General features: G+C 29.3%; 1 protein-coding gene across 2 annotated transcripts; it reads right to left on the bottom strand.

The window, feature by feature from the left end:
* Positions 1–355: 355 nt before the first annotated feature.
* Positions 356–14,277, bottom strand: LOC126898804 (death-associated protein kinase 3-like). Of its 2 annotated transcripts, XM_050673168.1 has the most exons (8): positions 14,151–14,277; positions 13,941–14,039; positions 4,281–4,493; positions 4,021–4,159; positions 3,446–3,572; positions 3,331–3,379; positions 2,377–3,264; positions 356–904 (listed from the first exon to the last, which is right to left on the bottom strand). In XM_050673168.1, exons 3-8 carry the CDS (start codon positions 4,286–4,288, stop codon positions 574–576), a joined length of 1,542 nt encoding a protein of 513 aa, XP_050529125.1. In that variant the 5' UTR covers positions 4,289–4,493; positions 13,941–14,039; positions 14,151–14,277; the 3' UTR covers positions 356–573. The 2 variants fall into 2 exon arrangements, with proteins under 2 accessions (XP_050529125.1, XP_050529126.1); XM_050673169.1 differs by lacking the exons at positions 13,941–14,039; positions 14,151–14,277 and adding an exon at positions 4,561–4,948.
* Positions 14,278–18,286: the final 4,009 nt, after the last annotated feature.

Genomic DNA, 18,286 nt, shown 5'->3' on the forward strand with positions numbered 1-18,286 from the left:
TTACTATTTGGTATTTTATGAGTAGTTTTTTATTTCAATCTAATACTAAATGTCTGTAAAATAATTTATTAGAATCAACTTTTTTCATTCTTTGGGATGTAACTTTAATTAATTTATTAAATAATCATTAATGTTATAAGATCACAAGACCAGTTTTTTCACCAATATTATTTAAAAACGTTGGATTCACATTAACAATTATGTCATATAATTATTCTTATATAATAATTGAAAAAGTTCAATATTTTAACTATTTGCTAATGTTACCATTTTTTATTCACTATATTTAATACTTTTGGTTGTGATTATTTCTATAATTATTATACTATACTATAGTATTTTTTGTACTTGTAAATTAAAATATAGAACAACGTTTTGATATTTGGTACGTTTATTGTTTTGCTAGAAATAATGTATGACATGCTAAGTACAAAAATAGTATCAAATATTTTTATGCTCATAGTCTATTTAGTTATACTAAATAATCGATTTATAAAATCACTGGCATATAATAACTAACTCTATTATGTACATTTAATAAATTACAATTTACAAACATTTTCATTATATTTGTCAATTATCTAATATTGTTCGTTTGCGACAGTCATCTGAATTTGGACTAGGTGCACTCTCTTCGTCTCTGCTGTCAGGTTGCTCTTGTCTGTCCCGCGTTCTTTTAGTTTTTGATGTGTTTCCTGCACCAATGTCAATATTTGGTATAAAAAGCCTCAAAGCATTGGGCCCCGTGGGGAATTTAAACATCGGGTCATCTGTGCCTGTTTCAACAATCGGAGGAGGTATTTTGATAATTGGATTTGTGGTATTCATCGTAACTTCTAGTGAACGCTGAGTAACTACTTCTTGATGTGTGTTAAATGCCTTTACTAGCTGTGCTACTGTAAACCTGTAACAGTATAAAAATAATGTCATAAACGTAAAAAAAGTCTTGTTAATTAATTAAAAAAAAAAAACTGAAACTGATTATATTTAAACATGAAATAATTTTAAGTTAATTGAGATTTCCAATTGTTTTTAAATTTAAATAAAAATGTATGAGTTAAGTCTTGTTTTTAAGAACTGTCAAAAAAAATTGTGATATTGACTATGTTACCTCAAATGATATCAAATCGGTAAGATGATATTGTCCCTTCTTATTTTAATAACATTCCATTGATATCATATATGAAATAATTTCTTTATAAAGAAGAACTAAATAATTTTTACTAGTTTTTCAGTAAATTTAATCAACGCAACCAAACATTATTTGAGAGATATTATTATTTTATGTAATTTGGGGACTTTTTTCTTGATTAAAAATTACATTGCACCATTTTTTTTTATTTGAGTGGTTAAAATTTAATTTTTTTGTTTTTATCGCTAAAAATGTATTGCAAAACTAAAAAATTGCTAACCATTGAGTGGTACAACCCCAACATTGGTCCACTGCATTAAATTAAATTTATATATAATATGATTGATTGATTTTAAAAAAACATTACATTGTTAACGTTTTTCGTATTTTTACTTTGTACTTATACATTTTTAATGTTAATTTTCTGATCAAACTATCTATTAACACAAGTTTTATGTCTGAATAAATAAAATAAAATGTATGAGTAATTGGAAATCTGCTAATATAAAATTATTAGTAAACGTGTTTATAATATGAGATAATAATTCAAAATACATCACATCGTTTTCTTTATACTGTGGGTTTTTATAAAGTACTTGTGTAGTGTAATTTATGTGAAATTGAGTAGGATGTTGGCCTGTTTAACTAAAAAATATTGTATATCAATGTATGAATATTTACCCGCATTAGACACATTGAATTATTTTTGAGTTAAAAATAAAATAGATTAGATTAACGTGACAAAAAAGAAATTAACACGTAAATTATTTATTTTACATCATAAACTCGTCAATTGTATAAATACTCAAAGAAAACAAATTAGTGCAATGTATTTTTTTTTAAACATTTAGGCAATTAATATTACATTTATAATTCATGTCTCTATGTGTATTATTATATTTTTATGTTATGGATACTCAAAGTCTAAAATAGATTCATGATGAACGGAGTCCAGAGATCTGTTCACCACCCCAAATACCATATTTATGCATGATATATTGGGTAAGACTCTGACACATATTCAAAGTACACATTATTCTTTAGGACTTCGTTTTTAGAAAAGTGATAACTATCTGCTACGATTCTAAGTTATTTCAGCTGTTTTCTTATAAAAAAATTTTTAGGGAAATAAATATTAGATGTTTATCATAAATTAAGTTTTTGGGGAAATTTTCATTGCCATAATTATTCCCTTCACTATTTATTCTATGTTTCTATAGCAGTATAATATGATTTATATATACCTAGGCTCTTCGTCTGAGTGGTAAAAGTGTTCGACACTACTTGTGGTACTACTACTGCTACTGCTAGCAGGTGATGGAGGTCTAGGGACTTCGCCATTTCTTTCTACATTCTCTTTATCGTCTTCTGTGGTACTTTCAGCTGCGTCAGATACATTTTCGGGTATATGACTTTGCGAAACCGATATATTTGCCGTTGACGAACACAATGAGTTTGGCAATGTTGACACTCCCGTCAGGCTCATCAAAAGGCTGCCGACCGTAGCAATTTTATCTACTTCATTTAAGTCTTTAATACTTTTGCAAACGTCTAACATGTCTTGTGACTTAGACAAGCTCTTAAGCCCGTAAAGTTTTTCTTTAGATTTGCTGAATGTTCTAGGACCTCCGTGTCTCGACCGGGACACCAACGACGTGTGACTCTCGCACATCCTAGCCGACACATATTGTGATTCACCAAGTAGCCCAAACTTTTTCTGTTCATTCTGTCGGATGTGCTTGGAAACGATTTTTTCGAATAGAGCTTCCCGTGACTTCGATAAGTAAGATTGTTGTAATCCAGTTCGCTTAGATAGTATCGTCGACGACACCGAATTAGCGCAAGTGTTGCAACCTGAACGTCTGGCGGGTACCGAGATGTTGATGCTCGACGATTTCCTAAGATTGGCCAACCAAGGGTGTTTTAAGCATTCCTTGGCCGTAAGTCTCTCCCTCGGATCTCTCACTAATAATTTCCGGATAAAGTCTATCGCCTCGGCGGACACGTCTTCAAAAAGTTCATCTGGAAAGTCGATATCGGCATTAGATATATTACAAAATGTTTCTTGATCTGTTTCGCCGCCGAATGGGCTAAAACCGGTTAGAAGAGCGTAAGTCGTCACTCCTAGAGACCTGAAATATTATATAAACCATATAAAAATGTCAACGTAAAAATAAATTAAAAGGTTTAATATTTACCACATATCCGCAGCCAATGTAATCGGTTCGTAGTGCAGTATTTCTGGAGCTGAAATTATTTTGGAGATTTAATTTAGATTAACAAAAACAGGCAGTTGAACTATATGCTACTTACCGACATAGTCAGGAGTCCCCAAAATCTCTCGAATTTCGGTACCCTCGAGAATTACTCTTGAAATTTCGAAATCACAGAGTTTAACATCACATGTGGGGAACGCGCCCATCAGAACTAGATTTTGAGGCTATAAACAAACAAAGGTCAGTAATTATTATGAGTCATGTCATTTAATAAACGTTATTGATACTGCATATGGCTCAGATTGTATGTTAAGTGTTACATAAAATCGCTACTTATAATCGGTCACGAATTTAACTTTTATTCTGAGAATTAATATTTCAAACAATGAAAAGCCACACGTGTTCTATTACTCGGAATGATAATAAAGTTGTCGTTAATACACGGACATCTTCCTAACTACGTTCAGGATCATATTATTAACCTTGATCCTGGCCAGTAATCCGGATAAAATATAGAAATCGTGATGTCCTGTTTTTACACATGTGTAAGGCATATCTAAAGCGCTTTTAAACACGAACACCACATTTGGACAGAGCGACCAACGCCACCCGAGCCAGCAGAGTGTTTTTTTATGTCTTTTTGAAACCTTGACACAGTTGCAGTAGACTTACTTTAATGTCTAGATGAGCAATTTTCCTTTGGTGCATGTACGCCAAACCTTCTACCACGTGATGAACAAACTTGACTACGTCACCCTCGAACGGCACGTTGTCGTCGTCGATGACTTTTTGTAAATCTCCGCCCGGAGCACTAGAATAAATAAAGAACATATTGATTAAAAGGACTTGTACGTGGGAACTATGCAATAGCTATTAAAATATAATTGCTAATGTTAAACCCAACCCAACTAATGCGAGTGCAATGCACTTACTATTCCATGACAATGATGAGCTGCTTTGCTGTTTGGAAAACGTCGTGTAATTTGGTAATCCTTGGCGAAGGCGAACACAGGGAAAGAAGAGCTATTTCATGATGTATATCAGGACTGCAGTCTTCACCGAACCGAGTGCGATTTGAAAATTTAGCAGCAAACACTTCGCCAGTGGCTAAGGATGTACAACGTCGGACTGAAGCGAATTGACCTCTGAAACAAAAATGTTGTTCTTGTCAAAAATGCCGATAAAAAATCAACAAAAATTGATAGTGTTTACAGTAAATATTATTTCCCCGTAAAAACGGGTTCGTTTCTAAAATTATATAATTTTTGTTCTGTTTGAAGTTCAAAACTTCATAGAATGAATCAACACTAAAAAAACCTTCCATAGTAGGAGATAATACTGAAGTAATAATATGGCAGTAACAATAGAATTAAATAAGCTACGAAGAAGATTCTAGTCGGTATTTTTATGGACGTCTTCCTACGCTTGGCTCATATAAGTGTACTGAGAAATTATTTGTTGCGTTTCATAACCAAGGGCAATCGCTACTGTAGTTCTCACAGTGATCTCATTAATTAACTACAACGATAAGTTTCCGTACTAAATCAGTGATTATGATTTATATAATTATTTTGTAATCGCAAGTTATTTAAAAACTGCTAAAATTATCAGTCATTATCAATGTGGAATGACTTGGACATTTTTTGGTCTATCCTCAGGCAAAGCCTACTGATTCTGAATAGAGCAACAACTGGCGCCACGAAGTTTTCTTTTAAGAAAAATATAATTCATAAATAAAATTAATTATTAAACAAGTTTCCTGGGCGTGAATAATAATTAAGTACACATGGCACTTAGACTTAAATATTCAAGAAAACAATGTATAAATATGACAAGTATAGTATCTCTTTTACACATTATAAAATTTATACAAGTCACATCAGTGACTAACACATTAAAAAAATATTATTATATTTTTAGAGAAAAAAAACATTCATAATGACTGAATAATAGTAAAAAAAAATTATAAAATTCAATATGACCAAGTGATTTGCAATATATTATATATGCAATATATAAAAGTTATATTACGCCCCATAACAAAGTTTGATACTTAAATTTGTCAATTAAATATTTTATTTATAAACAACAAAAAATACAGTAAATTATTTGTATATACATATATTTTCCATTAATTTCGTCTTTGATTAAATTAGCGTTAAGCACTTTAAAAAAAAAATAGAAACAAAGATAATAAACAAAAAATTAGTTAATTCTATTACAAATTAGCAAAAAAAAAATCAGTAAATAATATTCCATGCTATTTTATGTAATAACTATTATTTTTATTACACAAATAAAATTATAATTCAATAAAAATGTTTTATTTCTTTCAATGCCCTATCAGCTCATTTTATCAAGAAAAAACAATTAAAAGGATTAAAGATGCTGTTATGGATTATTTTATAAACAGTGATGTTGTACAAAAACTAAGGGCATACATTCCATTAGATTTATAAATACTAGATTGNAGGGCATACATTCCATTAGATTTGTAAATACTAGATGGACGATCCTTATGATCTCTTTTATATTCGATTTCTATACTGTAAAAAGAGAGAATATTATCAAAAAATAAATAATTACGCGTTTTTTTTATATACTTAGAGTATTCAGTAAATATGAAAATATATTAATTTTTATGAACAATGAAAACAAAAGAAACCCGTTTCCTTACATACTGAACACCCTATATAATAGACTTTATTATAAAATGTTACAGTTCATCGTTTAAACTTTTATCACAGAGAAATAATATTTTTCTTAATAATATAAGACCCAATTATAGACAATATAAAAAAATCTATACATAAGTTAATTGAAATGTGTACATATTAAATTTAAAAATTATAGAATATAACGGTTACGATAAATTAATATAACCTTTAAGAGAAAAAAAATAATATTAGATCTGATTAGTGTAGCTAGCAATTAAAAAGGAAGGATATAGTCGTAGTGATAATTAGAAGAAATTAGAGAATACCACCAGGTACAAAAATTTTAATATAGACGAACCTATTAAAGTCAAAGAAAGGACATCATAGTAAATAATAAGGAAAGTTACCAACAACTTCCTCTTCGTGTAGATGACTGTATGGAATAGAATTCAGAGCTACGAAAATTAAAAATAATTTAAAGATGGAAGCCGGTAAAAAAATTATAGTCAATTTTTAAGCGGGAAAAGGATAAAATAAAATTTACGGGGAAAGTCTAAATGATGAAGCCAAGAGAGTGTGGAATGATGAACAGGTGTCATTTGGAAAAATTTAATGCGACGGAAGACCATTTTTTGAAAACAGTATTTTAAAACAAATTAAAAGCATAAGAATTTAAAAGGTGAAAAGCAGGTTTATAAAAAAGTTAGAGGTATTTTTAGGCAAACGATCAGCGTTTCGTTTCTACAGATCCTTGCAAGTCCAGGAATTCAATAATTAATTACATGTTTTTTATACCAAATGGAGTAATTTTTTTTTATTTATTAAGGTATACGAATGTATTAGAGCGTAAACAAATTTGTTGTATTTTTATAGATTATACGTTAATTTTATAGATCTAAACTTGATGAACTCCTCAAACACCATTGGTTGTCATCTATTTTTACCCCATTTTATACTCGTGATCATTATTTTATGATAATAATTTATTTTCATTCAATCTAGGGATGCCGAGAATTTTTTCAATTATTAGTGTTAATTTTTTTTTATTGTTTCTATTGACTCAAGTAAAAGGTATTTTGATAATGTTCTAATGCGAACAAGGATATTATTATCGCTGTATTAACTTAAGTATTATGAACCGGTTAGTAGTGGCGGCTCCTTTTATTAATTTTCTTATTCCCTTTTGAAGGTTTTCATGGTTTGTTGTGCAAACTTTCGACTAATTTAATGAAATGAGTTTCTTCAAAAATATTTTTCGTAATGAGCTGTACAAATTATATTCTCTGTATAACTTAAGATATATAAAATATATGTCATAATGTTTTGTCAATCACTATTAAGCTATAAAATACTATGCGTTACTTTTTTTTTAAATAATTTCTGTGTTCTTAAACCACATAAAGTTAATATGTTTTTATTATTTGTTTTAAATAATAAAATTATTATTGATTATTATTGTTATTATTACTATTAAATTATTATTGAAAACAAATAATAAAAAATATATATATAATGTAGCAGAAAAATGCATAAATTATTAAAAAAAAAAAAAAGTAACGTAAAATATTTAGTTGATTAAAGTTAAAAAATTTGTCAATAATATCATAGACCATTCTGAATATAAATATGTAACACTTAATATTTGAATTTATTTTTAAAAAGAATTCTTCGCTATCTTTGCAATACTTTTACTTGTGTATTTCAAAATATTATAGTTATGTACAGTGTTCGAATTGACAAAAAATAAGTAGGGGAGCTCAACCTAACAATTTGAAAACTGCGTCCCGAAGACCTTTTTTTTTTTACTCATTACTTTATTTAGTGTTTATTAATAAATCATATTTCATTATCATACTATAATGAAATATGATATCATATAAATTATAAAAAATTATTTTATTACAATATATTTGTAATAAAATAATAAATAATTGTAAAATTGATCACAATTTAAATCTATATTTAAAAAAAAAATTCGGTCGTATTCTCCACTGTCCTCCCGTCCCAATAAAAAAAAGTAGTTGGGGTGCGCAAAAAAATAAAAAAAAAAGTAGAGGAGCTCCGTCCCCCTGCACACCCCCCAATCCAAGCACTGGTTATGTATCTAAACTTTTTATGGAAATAAAAAATTTAATATTTTTAATTAATTCGAAATAATAATTCAAATAAATATAAATATACCCATTTATGTATTAATGTGTTCATTTACGTTCGAAATGATAATACTAAAATTTTTATTTTTTTGTAAAAATGATAAAACATTGTTATTTTACGACTTTTATGTGAATAAATAAATTCAATAATTTTCTTTATTGCATTTGCCGTGTATATTTTACACGTTCGACCCTTCGAAAAGTTGGTCTAATAAATGTCTTTAAAAATATTTCACAAAATTTACAAGAATTCGTGAGGTATTTGCGCAACAAAGTTGCATAATTGATCTTTTCAGACGGCAGTTGGTATTTTGCGAAAAACATGAAAATCGAGTACCAGGAATTCATGAGTACGATGTGCGCGTTCCGTACGTGTTTCGAGAAGATTCGTTGAGGTAGTAATATTTTATAACATTATTTGTACAATTTGTCGTCCAACGTGCCATAACGCCTAGGCGAATTAGCTGAGAGACAACACGACGCGCCACTATACCGCATAGCGATAACCATAACCGACATCACGGTCACGTGGTTCTTATGGACTAAACTGAGAAATTTGAACATTATTGATTGTTTCTGTGGACTGCCGACGATTTATCGTTCTTAGGACAACAGTCACGGTATGGTAGATGACCACCGTAAAGTATTGCGGTTTGGAACCGTTACCTTAAAATTATATTAACGATTTGTAAAATGACAATTTTCTACATGCGACGAGGTTACACTATTTTAAAACAGCTTCGCAAATTGGTGAAAAATATCGAAATCCAACACCAGAAATTTATGAGGTCTAAGTTTCAGGCTAGTGATTTTCATGTGACCACCAGTATAATTCAATAACATATTGTATTATATTTATTGTTTATTCGGTTATAACCACTTGCTTGGTATTCAATGAGTACTAAAGTCGGCACTGAGTAAATGTTAAAAAGTTGACAATACAATAATAACATAGTTCACGTTTCAGCTTATTCCGATGTTAATTAGTATAATTCATCAGAGGAATTCTAAATGGTGTTGTTAGTACAAACGGATACATCAATACGACAACGTCAACATCATTCATTGTAATGACTTTTCGTATGCATCGTGTGCTAGTGTCATAATATTTCTTTATACAAATGTTGAAAAAGTAATGTTCAGTTCAAGTGATTTATTATTTTAGATATATTAAAAATTGATCCCATGTAATTTAAATTTTTAATCATTATTTTAGTTTCAAAAAAAAATTTATGTATATATTTTTTTTGAAAGACATAAATTTTTAAATGGGTCGGATGATAGCTAATTCTGTTAATTGAGTTTCCACATTTTGGTCAAATGAATCCTACTGAACTCGATCGATCGGTTTAAACAATATTTAATTAGAGTAAAATCAATAAATTACGCTAAAACATTTTTGTTAACGCTCCAGTGTGAGTGTTGGATTTTTCTTAGACTTTTTTTTAACAAAGTTTGTTTCGTGTGAATCGGACAACTTTTTGGAGGCGGGAAAAGCGTTTACATCATTGGCCAGCGTCGCGCTTACCATCTAGAGGACAACGTCGGCCGATTGGCGAGCGCGTGTCACACAAATCACTGCCAATGAAATTCCCATTAAAGTTGTACGTGTTTTATCACGTGCAACTTTGTGTAGACCAAACGGCAGCAGACCAACACAACGATGGAGCGCGTGCACTAGTGGTGACTTTTCGCTGCCATCCTTGTGCGGACACGTTCTGGGCGACAGGCATACAATGCAACATTACAATATCGCGGTGATCGCTGGCAAAACATAATTATTGTTCTTTTTCAATTGGCATTCCTGTCGCGCCACAATAATAAATGGCCACCGAGTTGCGGCTACTCGGTACGCGGAGAATATCGGCCGCTGTGCATTGAATGGACCATTATAGCTTGTAACCACTACCGGGTTTTCTTTCACCCGCCGGCACAATGCTCAATGTCTTCCTACTGCGACATTTGATAAAAAATCGAACGCATTTTGCCATCAGCACGTTCCTTGTATAGTTTCTAGATTGCTTCAATTTAAATCCGATTGGGGTCTATTGATTTGCGTTAGACTCCATTGAGAATGAAGTCAATGTTAACAATTTGTAGCAATGATTTACATAAAAAACGGCTGATACGCGATGGCTTATCTCTGACAGGTGCTCGTGCTCTGGGATTACTTCCTATCGAGTAGTTTTACTTGGACTTAATTAAGTGACACAGTTGTACTTGCGATACCAACCGATTAAATTAACATACACGATTTTCTATGGGTACCAAGGATGTATAGGTTCGACATAACTTTTCCTGTGAATATTAATCGTTACCCCGCGTTCTGTACCGATTCTGCAATAGCGTTACGAAAAACACTGCCGGTTAACAGTGAGACAAACGATTTTAATTCATAAACGTATTTCGTTGACAACACAGTGCAACTATACATTTCATAAAGCGCAATCATTTTCATTGATGTTATAGATTGTATACTTTTTGTTTGTTAAACACATTGGCAACAACTGGGAACATAAAATATTATAGCGGATGGTATGACCGTATTCGGAAGTTAAAACTATTGTGACCCATTCACATTCACATTCAAAACAAGTGCGGTGTTCGATGTATTTTCGGACATCACCTACTCAAATGTGATTCGGTGGTGGGCGAATGACCTGGAAAGAGAGGAAACGGACGAGTCGAATAGGAAACTAGGTTTTGGCGTTCGATACCAATTTAAATGAACAATTCCAGAAGATATTAGATTTGAGCTGCATAATTAATCAGTGACAAAAACCGAACACGACCAATGTAATATTATATTATTACTTATAATATTAAAATATTATATTATGTTATCTTCTGTACATGTATGTCATATATTATGAATTCACAAGATCACCAAAACAGGGTTCCCTTATTTAAGACTTAAAATAATCAATAAATTAGTCAATTAAATCTGACTATCGTACAGATTCAAAGTCACGCCCATGTGTGGATTCTTAACTAAGTCCAGCCAATCATATTTAACTATTAATTAAGATCCATAGTTTCTAAGATCACACTAGGGATCGCTACACGACCCTCGTCTACTATAAAATACTATACTTACTGGGTAGCTAATCTTCTGTGGTTTAATGTCTTTGTTCTAACGAACATCGCGCCGGCAGACAGAGTAAAGGTTGCAATTAAATATTTTAAAGTTAGGTGTTAGGTTAGAATATATTTGTAAGCCTATGTGTATTGGGTAGCTAATCTTCTGTGGTTTAATGTCTTTGTCTTAACAAACATCGCGCCGGCAGACAGCACAGAGAAACTTACAAATATATGTTTTTAGTGTTTAATTTTTGTCTTGGTGATTATTGTGCCGCATCCTTTCAAGGTGCTTTAATTTAGCACCGGGACACATTGGGCCACCACAATTCCGCCCTGACAAATCTTTTACATAGATATAAATATTTCTGAATCTTGTTTTGGCCAGGCCAGAGGAAAATTTAAGAAATATTGGTGTCGATCTCTCAATAAAATATAATCTCTCAAACAATATACTCATTCTACTAAGTCAACTAAAGATACATTATTTGATTATAATTATAAAAATATAGAGTGTATAGAATCTCTTGCATATAATAATACAGTCATAGATTTTGTGTAACGGTTTCGTATTATTTATAATTAAACGCTTTATTCTCAAACGGTCATATTTACTGTCGAAATCAAAGTGTACAACGTGTGAAATACAGTATAAACTCATAATCAACATTGGATTGTCAAAAATAAACATTACACTACGTGGGATACAAGGTAAGTACAAATTTAAATTCCCGCTTTCAAATTATAAATACTATATTGCGTAATAAACCATTAAGATAGGTAATAAAGTTTGGTAGGATAATTGACTTCATTTATTCAATATTGTTCAACCCCGAGATCAGTTCATTATTTTTGTCACAACGTTTTTGTGCATTTTTATTTATTTGATCATTACCCTCATGTATTTAAACTCCGTTTATTCACCCCTCTGAATTCTTTTTTTTTATTCATATTATTATATTCTTTGCACCCTTACATATCTTGCCACATTTAAACATGTGTTACTCCGCCATTTACCTTCTTATTTAATAATTTTTATTATTATTCGGCCATACATACGCTATATTATATCTTTAGTCTGACTAAGAACCAACCCTTAAATTTTCTTTTGGTACAATATAAGCATTTATACATTCAATAGTAAAATCCATATCACCACCATTTTTTTCTTATCCTCCATTATTAATCCCTATAAACCTACCTATCATCTTATAATATTTTATTATACCTACCATTTATTATATTTTATTATTTTACATTCCAACCATTCAAACCAATTTTTCTTTTTTTTATTCTTTTTCTTTTTGGTTTATTACAAATCCCATTAAATTATATCAAGGGCAAGTAGTTATGTTATTCCAGAGCTTATTATATTTACATTTTTTAATAATACAAAATAAAAATTAATATTAACTTATTTTTTGGTTTAGATTTTTAGATCATTTAGTCTACACTTAAAATAGATTTAAATAAGAATATGAAAAATGCCAAATATTAATATTATTTAAAATTTTGACTTTAGATGATACGTGTATATTATAAATAGATAATTATTTTTCATCTTTAATTATATTAATCAAGTATATTAACATACTCTGAGTGTAATAATTAATGCAAATTAATCTACAACTGAAAGGTATAATCATTTCTTCGAATTTTTAAAATATTTATGCTATATATAAGATATACTTATAATTATTTACCGTGTGAAACAAATCTAACGGACTTTTATAACTTTTGACACAATCATCACTTTGATGTAATTTTTTTTTAAATAATTTTATATTTTTAGACTACTTTAAAACTATATTATTTATTATTTATTTCTAATAATAACATTTATAAAAATAACATTTTTTATCTTTTAAAAAATTGAAAATATCCATTTTTAGAACTTTTTTACGACAATATCTAATGGTAATTATTGTATTATAAGAATAATTATAAGTAATTATTGAATTATAAGAATTTTTGTACATAGACCGAGTATGAAGTGCGGATTGAGTATACATTAGTAATATACACCAGTACGAGTTATCCGTTTGTCAAATATTCAAATTGTAATACTTAATAAGTTACTTTTATAGAATGTACAATAAATAAAATATACGGAAAACTAAACATAAAATTGTTAAATTTTGAGTCATCACTCAACAAGGTCACATTTTCAGAAACGATTGATTAAGAATAATATTTCACGAAATGATTACCTCAATGTTATATTTTACATAATTATGACGTCATAACTGTAATGTACTGCATTAGACTATTACTATGCTATTCTTCTGCAATTTTATTTAAAGTTAAATGTTGAAATGATTAATTTACATCAGCCTGATATAATATTCTATTTATACCTTCTTTTTTTTTGTAGAATTTTTAATTATGAGAAATGAAAGCACAAAAAATAAATATTTTCTGTAATTTAGGACTTTTATGTGATTCGAAATACTTATTACTCTTTATTATTAAGTTAAGTCTGCAAAACTTAGCCGTAAGGTCCGAAAAAGTATTCTTTAATATCTAATTTAAATGTTGGATAAAAATCTCGTAATTTGGTGTTACTAGGTACGCGAAAACTGATTTTTTTTTAGAAAAAAAATTCCCGTCTTACTTTTAATGAACTCGTACTTAGAATATGATTAATAGATTCATGAATACGAGAAGTATGTGAAATATTTACAGTTTAACCAACATAACTCACCATAAAACTCTATTCTAGACAGTTCAAAAATATTACACTCGTTGGTAAATTCATCAATAATATCTTAAAGAAGGCAGCAATTTTCAAAGTTTTGAGATTCTAGAAAAATGTTTGCGTCATTAGAAAAAAAGGAGTCTACAGGGAGAAATAGTTGAACAAAAGTAGTTAAAAATATAAAAACATTAAATAACAATGGATAAAGATGGCTACATCATAGTACATCGAACGTTCTTTAAAACTGTCAGATTGACATCCAAACATGTTGACGAATTGGTCCAGTCACTAAGGAATATAATTTTATGGAGGAAAAGTGGTTCGCCAAGTACCTAAAAAACATAAATCCGAGAATTATGATTAATTTCTATGTTTCCAGTGTATCTAGTGAGTATTATATTTTTAGTTTTACAGTATTTAAATTAGAGTTTAAATACGTGACTAATAATATTAAATAACGCGTGAAAAAAACTTAAGACTCAATCAATTAAAAAATTTTAATCAATCAATTGAAGTTTACAATGGAAAATATTTCAGATAAGTTCTAGCACGTTTTTTTTTATTGTAACATAATTAAATTTAAACCCCATGTTCTTTGTTGCGTTTGTTTGTTAATATTAACACTTTTATTTTTTAACTGTAATAACATTTGTTGATAATTATTTTTCTCGGCTTTGCTATTAGCTAGAGGTTCATTATTACAAATTATAGTCCGCTAATAAAATACAAAACAAAAAATGTTTTTATTTTGTTTAAATGTTAAGCGACATCGTGTTGTAAAAAAACGTGAACTGTTTTCATGAACCGTCTTTATAGACTATTGTCTAACGAAATTATTAGCTGTAATTAGGCTTTCCAATATAAAATTTAGAATAGTATTTTAACGACTTGGTAGTTTTATTTTGCTGTCATGAAGATAAATAAATGTCAACGTTAATAAATGTTTTTATCGTGAATAAAGAAATTCTGTATTACAATACGTTGGAAGTATCGGCAGTAAAGTTAATTAAAAATATTAATGAGAGAAACCACGATTAATGTTTTTCATTGGATGAAAAGTAATCGTTGGAAAACCCGTTATTCTATTTACTTATTGTCATTATTCTTACTGATTAATAAGAAGAATATTGATGCATTAAAGTTTCATTATCAATATTAGTTTTATAAAGTCAATGATCACATAAAAGAAAAAGTCGGCTAGCTGTTTGATACAGTGGAAATTAAGTGGAATTAGGGTAGGTACTAAAAGAAAAACCACATTAGGAAACCTTTGGTTTCAGTGAATGGCATTACAAATAGTAGTTGAATGGAGTACACACGTGCTACTTGGAAATCACGTGAAGAAATTCTCATTTTTTTCTCAGCATATGTGTTACATTTGGCCGGTTGTACATTTTTTGGTTTTTGGGGGTAAGGCGAAAGAAAAATTGCTTTATGTTAGGTTTAACGTTTCGAAAGGTTTGTTATTTATTTGAAGTGAAGAATTCCTGAAGGATATGTATGTGTATATTCTAGAAAGATCTTTTCATTCAAGAATTTTGTACTTTAACTTATATTACAAGCGTGCACGTGATACGTATGCAGATTCAATCGCAACCAATGTAAAGTATAAAACGCAAACATCTAGTAATGTCTGTTGCAAATTTGCACCTTTTCTACATTCATTCGCGATGAACTATATCCATTGAAATTGTTTTTTAATTAAATTGTACAAAACTAGAAAGAGAAAACCATTGTTTAAGTATAAATTTTCAGTAAGTAAACATAGAATGAATACTTTGGGGGAAAATTGATATAGATTTTTATCATCTTTAATTTCCAAAACGCCTAACTCGTACGGACACAAATTTTGGAATTATGAAGATTTTATTTATTTCTTATAAATGTACATGAAAATATATTATAGTTAATATGTAAGTATTTGGTTGTTATTTTAATCCTAAGAGTACTTGCTTACCTCATATTAATCTTATATGATGTTACTAATAAGTTATTATTTGGTCTAATAAAAATTGATCAAGTGTGCTTTATAAAAAATTGGACTAGATAATTATAAAAAATAATTGTGTCACATTGATGTTGCTAATTTTATGATCAAGTTGTGTATTATACGAATATTATGTAATATTAAGTTACCAGTCATGAAATGACGAAATTTTGTTGTTATAATTAATTGTGCTGAGAGAACTGATTTATCTTCAAACAAAAACCTTCCCACAGAATAAGACTTACAGAGTATTGTAATTATTATTTCATTACGAATTTTCTAATTGCAATTTCAGTTCATTGAGGGTATCGCACACAATTAAACCATCTAAACTTTCTGAATAGTCCAAACTATTGTTTTAAAATAACTTGAATCTAATTTTCATTAATGACGGTCATTTTACTTCAGCTTTAATGAGTTTAAAGTTTTCAGTATATTGTTTCCTTACTGGATCGAACGTCCAAACACGATAAAACCAAATTAGAATTAAAATTATGAAATAGAATTTGTATTTATAATAAAATAATACGTTAAAACAATTGTTGATTATGTCCACTCAACAGTCCCTTGTGTGTTTAGTCTAAATTATGCCATATTTACGGTTTATTAAAAATAAAAGTCTTTCAATCCTCTTATTAATGTACAAAAACTTTGCAGAAACAAATGACTATTTCATTATATTGCATAAGAGACGTCGAATCAAATGTATTTATTTTTAATTTTCACCTTGGAGTTTAATTATTAACAAAAAAAAAAGAAACTTGTAGTGTGACAATATTTTTTCCTCGTTTATTTTATATTTTTTTAAAGGTATTTAATATATTTTCATAAAGACCTTCACTATAAATACGCAAGAATACCTTGGCTATGATAAAGAATTTTAAAATAAGCATTTTTCTTTGCTTTTACTTTACTCTTAAATCATTTTCCCTCGGAAACAGATAGTGGTTTTCTCTTTAATTAAAATCTTGCTTTTCATATAGGAATTTAGTCTTTCTTTTTTTTTATGAAAGACAACTAGGAGCACCAAAGTAAACAGTTTTCAAGGGAGTAATCTTAATTTGAGCCAAACAAACTAGCTTTATAAAAGCTTAGTCTATAGAGATATTACCAGTCCGAAAAGTTAATTCAGTTTTATTGTGTATGAATGATCAATTTGATGATACAATTTTATTTTTATGTTTCAGGATATTTTCGAAAAATTAAAAAACGTACTTGAATAAATAGGAAAAGCTGTAGAGACGTTTCCAAGGTAATTTTTCCAAGATACAAATTAAATAATTTTAGCAAGTACCATTCTAGTATAAAATTTGGCCGACGCTATTTGATTGACTTTTTAATGTAATTTTATTTTTTTATAATATAATAGTAATAGGGTTGATGTTAATAGTTGGTTAATATTTGTTAGTATTGTTTAATTTTGATAAATAATCACGCGTAGTTGGTAAGTAAATAACTTGCATATTTAAGGCCACATATTTTAAGAAAATATTTTCCAACCAAATAACTTTGGTGTAACAGTTTCGTATTTAGTTTTCTTGTAGAATTACTAAAATAATATAGAAACTTAAAAGTACAATTTAGTTAAAATTACATGTACACAAGAGAAAATCGTTTCGCTTTTCTCCTCGGGGTTTCATTTGGCCGAGGAGTAAGATACAGAGCTAATCCCAAGGTTCATCGGCAACAGTAGTAATTTAATTTGAAACCAATCGGTGGACGTTACTAGCCCCAGGCTTTCTCACTAAACGCAGTAATTTTGTTCTTAGTTAATGTTACCTGTTTACTTTTATAGTTTATGTCTGTGCGTTTTTCTTTGACATTTTTTTACTACCACTGATCACGAAACTATTATTAACGTAGGTCGTTCAAAAACCTCTTTAACTCAATATAACCCCTATAAAAAAAAGTAATATATGGTTTCTAATTTCGGATGCCATTACAATAACTAAAATTCAATGTTCTCCGCTCTCTCTCTGCTGCTTATAAGCGGTTTTGACGAATAAAACTCAAGAAAGCAATCCGAGTCGATAAGTGCATCCAAGTAAGTAGAATTTTGCCACGCGTACAAATCTTTGCGAAGTTTGTTTTACCTTAAGGTGTATGTGGTCTACTGTGTATGGAATATTGAACACGAGAACAAGAATAGGACCACAATATATGTAATAATAATGGTCTGCTATAAAGATAGTACAATTTATAAATGACGCGTTCAAAATATTTACAGAGTATGTGGTACGAGTCGTTTTACTTATTGCAACCCAAACAAACATCACGTTCATACACAAACCGAAAATCTCCGTGTAGTTCCGTATAGCTACTGTGTTTTTGTATCTAATAAACTATGTTAATACAAACATAGTAT

The sequence above is a fragment of the Daktulosphaira vitifoliae genome, unplaced genomic scaffold (genome assembly GCF_025091365.1).
Source record: "Daktulosphaira vitifoliae isolate Bord-2020 unplaced genomic scaffold, ASM2509136v1 Scaffold_2, whole genome shotgun sequence".
Taxonomy (NCBI): Eukaryota; Metazoa; Arthropoda; class Insecta; order Hemiptera; family Phylloxeridae; genus Daktulosphaira; species Daktulosphaira vitifoliae.

Bases quoted from the DNA above. Each gene is read 5' to 3' on its own strand.
- LOC126898804 (XM_050673168.1), bottom strand. The intron at 3,573-4,020 runs GTAAGTCTACTG...GTTTGTTTATAG, and splicing joins TTGCTCATCTAGACATTAAA to CCTCAAAATCTAGTTCTGAT. The intron at 905-2,376 runs GTATATATAAAT...ATACTGTTACAG, and splicing joins CACTCAGACGAAGAGCCTAG to GTTTACAGTAGCACAGCTAG.